The 6,000-nt window shown below is 36.6% G+C and overlaps 1 protein-coding gene across 3 annotated transcripts in view; it reads left to right on the top strand.

The window, feature by feature from the left end:
* Positions 1–956: 956 nt before the first annotated feature.
* Positions 957–6,000, top strand: part of LOC117418215 (G protein-coupled receptor kinase 5-like) — a 124,884-nt gene continuing 119,840 nt past the window's right edge. For 2 of the 3 annotated variants that reach the window (XM_059035707.1, XM_059035708.1), the window contains exon 1: positions 957–1,426. In XM_059035707.1, coding sequence (XP_058891690.1) covers positions 1,375–1,426 — 52 coding nt within the window. In that variant the 5' untranslated portion in view covers positions 957–1,374. The remainder of the gene's footprint in view (positions 1,427–6,000) is intronic. The other variant, XM_034030983.3, reaches the window with a different exon arrangement.

Genomic DNA, 6,000 nt, shown 5'->3' with positions numbered 1-6,000 from the left:
TGTTTGTGGTTACTATTGCAATTGCACAATTATACACACGTCTGTGTTTTGACTATGGCTGAGGAAACATGGCTTCAGGAGATGAGGTTTCAGGCCACTGCATGTTTGATACAGCAAAGTTGACTCAATCTAGGTCTCCCGATCTCCTGGAACCAGGTTCCAAGTCACTATTCCTGAAAAAGTGGCTTAGTGTTCCCTCAACGTATGAGTTCAGGAGAGTCTATTTCGTTCTAGTTGCCTGCTACATAATGTAGGCTAGATCAGCCAGTGTCTTTATATTAGTGCACACCAGCAGCAAAACGAAACGGCTTGAACCATCATCATTCTATTAGGAGATCTTAAGATTCCCAATCACCTTCGTTAGATAATCCGGTCTCCCTTCTAGAATATAGTACATGTATTTTTAAATTGAAGTGGTAGAACATTGTATCCAGTAAGTCCTGACTAACAAACAGTTAGTGCTCCCCCTTTATAACGCTGCAGCCGGGACCAATATGTAAGAGACTGTGTAATTTGTGTTTCTCCCTATAACGAAAATGCAAGCGCATGAGTTGTGACATTATGAGGGAATTTGGAGCCACAACCACCGTTTAAATAGCTTACCATGGTAAAAGTATAGCAAAGTGTAATAAAAATGAATAGTAAAGCAAAGAGAAGTATTGCAGAGCCCATAAAGGTATGGTAAAGCATATTTAAAAACATGGCAAACAAGGGTAAACTATTATTATTATTATTATTATTATTATTATTATTATTATTATTATTATTATTATTATTATTATTATTATTATTATTAGCAACGTATATACATGAACACATTACAATACACGCCACTATATGGTTCATTGACGCTCTGAAAATCTTAAGCAAACCAAACTCTGTGTACTGTACTGGTGTTGAATTCGTGATAAAAAAAAATGAACAGAAAGAAACTACAATTCCCGGGTGCACAGGCTGTCCCCCAAGTGCGCAGACTCATGTGTAAGCGCCGCTGCACCACACCCCCAGCAAGAAGGCAGTCAGCAGAATCTGTAGCTATACCAGCATCGAGCCAAAAGAGAGGAGGGTGGAGTGAAATAACTACACCGTACAGTGAAATACATTACTGGAGAAGGAGGGTGGAGTGACAGAGCTACCGTACAGTGAAATACATTACCGGAGAAGAGCGAGAAAGAGAGTGAGCGTGAAAGAGAAAGAGAGCGGCTAAGCAAAAACAGAGAATACCCCTTGGCTAAAAAGGGAAATAAAAGGGAACCAGGAAAGGTGGAAACGTAAAGGCAGATTTGAATTTTGGCCCCTGCTGTGTTTCCCCTGGAAAGGTTAAACTAGACCCCTCTGCAAAACCTTGCCTTGCCTTGCTATCCTGATCTATAAATGGAGCTGGAGAACATCGTTGCTAATACAGTCTTGTTAAAAGCGAGAGAAGGTAAGCAGTAACGATGATGTCTATGTATACTCTGTATTAACAGCATGTTAATGTTACCTTATTCGTATTGCATAAGGAGGTGATGCAGTTTCTAAAGAATGCAGCAGTAACGTGTTGTACCGGCTATATACCGGATATAAAGCAAGCCACATAATTACATCTGCGACGCAATCTCTTAATATTTATAAAAGGAAAACATATATGTACAAAAATGTAATTTTTTGTTGAGGTGGTGCATAACACGACATTCAGTGACTGGATAATAATGTATTGTTTTTATTACAAAGGGAGAACGCTGAACGAATATTTTCTCAAAAAATGTTGCATACCTCCATTTTTAAACAAAAACAATTATAGACTTAACAAACAATTAAGACCTATGCTTTTATTATTATTGTTATTTTAATTATTGTTATTATTGTTTTTATTATTGTTGTAATAATCTGTTCTTTTGCAAATTACGTTTCAATAGCAAGGAACAAACATTACACACATAGGATCTGGATCGATTTTTTTTTTTTTTACCGGTATCCAAAATGCAACCTGTCATAGGCGATGTTTTTTTTTTATTGTTTTTGTTTTTTGTTAACATCGTTATGGGCTTGGGAGATTAATTTAAATAATGTAATTCAGTGTGTGTGTATAATATCCTACTGTAAGAAGCACACTTTATTGAAATAGGCGTTTCACAAACCGATTTCAACGCGGAATAATTAATATTACCAGTAAGACCGACATGGTGGTGTTCTCCTAAATATGATGATATAATATACAGATAATGGTGTAATACACGTTTGGCTTTATTTAACAACGGCTGGTTCGGGTTTGATGGGGTGTGATGTGTACTGTATTATATTGGGGAGATGCACATGCTCAGGTCGTCATCATCAGGACGCAAATAATTTATGAGAATTAATTTTTGTCTGACCAAACATATACACAAACCCAATGCTTGCCGTTTTCATGTGTTCTCTTTTAATTCAGTGGTCGGCAGACTTCCTGCCAAACGGCGAGGAAGTGTTTTCAGTCTTTCTTTCTGCTTCAGAACGTGTTTGTATAATATTGTGAAAACGTTGGAAAAGGATATCGCGACAATTACATGTGATTCTCACAAGACAATTACTTAATAATAAAATTGGCTTTAAAATATATGAAATATGTTAATACAGAGAAAACATTTGAAAACCATTGCCTGTTTTCGTTTGTGGGTATGTTGTATGTTAAAATATGCGTTGAATTAAAACAGAACGCTTATAATAAGATTGATAATTTGCAGCTAACTTTGAATATTGTTTGAAATTAGTACTTCATTTATTTTCAGTACTTCAGTATTAGAATCAATACAGTTATTCATCTTTTAAAATTAATAAAGATTGTGGTTGATGAGATACACTACATTGAAAATTGGGACAGTACAATACTGTATCATTAGATTCATACACTTTAACAATATATATTTGTAGAAGTTATTTATTACATTGTAAAACACTGAACATATGGGTTAGGAGTCGGTTGGTCCTGTAATCAGCTGATGTAGTTATGAGCAATACAGGCAAATATCTCTTTCTACAGTTCTGTGGATACAACCTCATTAGCTATACAATACTTTGTTTTATACAACCCAGATAGATAGTAAGAAGTTCCTATTTGATTAGTCATTTGTTTAACAAAACTAATGTCAGATCTTTGCAGAATATACCCCAGACAGCCCACAAAAGATCAAAATATGTCATTTTCAGCATCAGTTACTGTACAGGTGGATATCTGTTTTCTTCATAATTCTGTTTCTGAAAGAGACTGTGCTTGTGTAAAATAGAATGAATGTGGTCAAAAGGCCACTTTGTGGTGTACAGTAAAGTATAGGCGATTCTGCATGGCTCATGGATCTTTTATCACTGATGGTCTTGTAACACACAAATAGGAAAGCTATGTCAGACCGTTGTCATGCATGTGGTCAAAGAGTTTTTACATACCACGGCATGCAGTATTTACAGTATAAATATACCCACTGATATCCACACCACACAAGTGTTTTCTGACTGAGCGTGTGAAATTCAGCTTGTATCTTACTTTATATATTTCTACAGCACCCTATACTGTATTATACATCATGCTTAATATTTTTTATAATGAACTATACTGTATATATTATTCTGCATTTAGTCTTGTATACAACTTCTTGAGATTCTTCGAATGCAGTTTGTGGTAGGTGACCTATTTCTGTGGCTTTCTTCATTCTTATTATTATTCCACCTGTTGATACAGTGGAGAAGGCTATTTGTACATATGCCACAGTTTTGCATATATTTAGGGAAGTGCTTGCCCTACTGTCATGAAACTTGAAAATAACATTTTTTCTATGTAATGTATCATAGTCTCTGGGTTAAGGAGGCTGCCCTCCTCGTCAGTCCCATTCTGTCGGTCATTCTTAGATGTCATGTAGAGATCGGCTTATACAATTGTGATGAAACTTGAAAATGAGATTGTTTAGCAGGTTCTAAAGAGTAACACACTATGGGATTATATGAAGGCACCCTGTTTGTCTTTATATGTCCAACTACATACACTGAATATAGGTCATTGTGATCAACTGTTTCATGTTACTGATGGCTCTAATTTTGAATTACAACGGTGACGGGATGATCATTACTAACAGGCTTGTTTGCACGCAAAGCTGACAGTAACCCCCTTTTTATTTTTATTTTAAAAACCAGGAATCTGTTGCTCTGTGTTTGAAACACTGCATATCCAAGGCAGTACCTTTGCATCCAGTAATGTATGAAACTCTCTGCTTTAGGAAAAGTGTCGTCTGGAGAAACTGTGATTTGCTGCCTCTTAAGACTCTTTCTCCTGTTTCCTCCCACCTGCACGCTCCTGTCAGATACAGCTGGGCTTTTTTATTTTATTTTTCAAAACATACTGAGCAGAACTCGCTTTGCGTATCTTCACATGAAGCAGTTTAAATTGGAGTCCGTATCGTTTGTAATATGGAAGCGATACGCTTCTCAGGGTCGATGCCTCTTCTTGAAACATTATGGAAATAAATGAAGTAGAAGATGAACCTCTTTACACCTGGAATTGCCTAATTCTGATATCTCTAGTGTGTGCAATACTGTTTTAGATACTGTACCGTACACTACAGTGCTCTGTACTTTGGGCACTTTCAGTGCGTAATGCAGACGTTCTTAATCTGTGTGGAAGTTGTCTTTTGGTTCTTGGCTTATTTTTTATAATGGATGTGCAGATACACTCAAACGCATTTAATATCCCTTCACTAAGGAGCGAAGCAAAAATGGTGACAGTGGTTGAGTTCATCAGGAAGTCACCAGTACCCTGGCAAGACAAACATTAAAACACAGAGGACGCGCTGATACAACAATAGGACTGTTATGTTATGAAACATACTGTGGCACATAACTGAATATTGCATTGGTTACAATAGCTTTCATTAATAAGGTCTACTAATATAGATGCACAATATTTAAAAAACATAGGAAAACTGTCAACACTAAACATTGCTGGGCTGTATTCTAGATTGCGCTACTTTATACGGTAGAATTTTTCAATATTGTACAGGAATTTATCTACATATAACCTTATCGTATGCTTTTATTCCCAAACTGGGTTGGGTATGACTGATATGCTGCATCTTGGAACCTAATTGGTCCATTTCCATCCAATGATCTTTCTGCAATTAACCCGTGTGACCTACAGCACAGGAAATAGTTAGGTACTAGGAAGCAGTAGTCTAGTATAACACTGTTCTTATCCCCTGCTGTTCATACATTACACCCACACTTTGGATTTTGACATCTGTCTAAAAAAGCACTGTTTGTAATGAAACTCAGTTAGACCATTGTTTAGTTCTTGGAGTATGAGACTATTGGGATATAAGGAGGTGCCTGTCTTTATGTACATGCATATATCTTCTAGTTCAGAAGAGATGACCAACAAATATTTGATCATCTACCTTTGTTGTATTGTGTCCAGTATACTGGGTATTTTAGAAAGAGATCCATATTTCTGATCGCTGGGTCATTCCGGCTCAGGGGGACGACATTCTGGAGAGGTGTTGCTTCCAGTAGTGCTTGATGATGATACAAGCACCACATGTGATGGAGAAAACGGGGTTCGAGGGTAGGTGTCATGTGCATGCTTAAAAAGAGCGGTGGGGCTCCTACCCCACATGGATAATCTTATTTTTCTGCATGATGTGAGGTATGACCTAGACAATAATCATTAGAACAATTTAAAAGCTTCTTGTAAGGGCTTTCCACCAAAAAACTCTTAATTGACGGAGGGATTCCTTCCCCCCTCCCCCCCCCCCCTACCTCCCCTTTGGACCCCATTACAAGTGTTTTGATTTTTTTATTATCCCCAGTGACATGGATAAACAAGAAGCCTGCACTAAAAGTACATTAACATTTATATATATTGTAATCATTTTCTTATTGTGATTTTGAACTGCATTGTGATTTACTGAAAGGGTTCTCTTGTTTAATAAGCATGTATAAGTAATTCTTTTAAATTCTATTTCAATTAATTCTGTTAAGTTTATATTTGAACATTTGTGC

Source organism: Acipenser ruthenus, chromosome 13 (genome assembly GCF_902713425.1).
Source record: "Acipenser ruthenus chromosome 13, fAciRut3.2 maternal haplotype, whole genome shotgun sequence".
Classification (NCBI taxonomy): domain Eukaryota; kingdom Metazoa; phylum Chordata; class Actinopteri; order Acipenseriformes; family Acipenseridae; genus Acipenser; species Acipenser ruthenus.
This window is presented reverse-complemented; position numbering and strand designations above follow the sequence as displayed.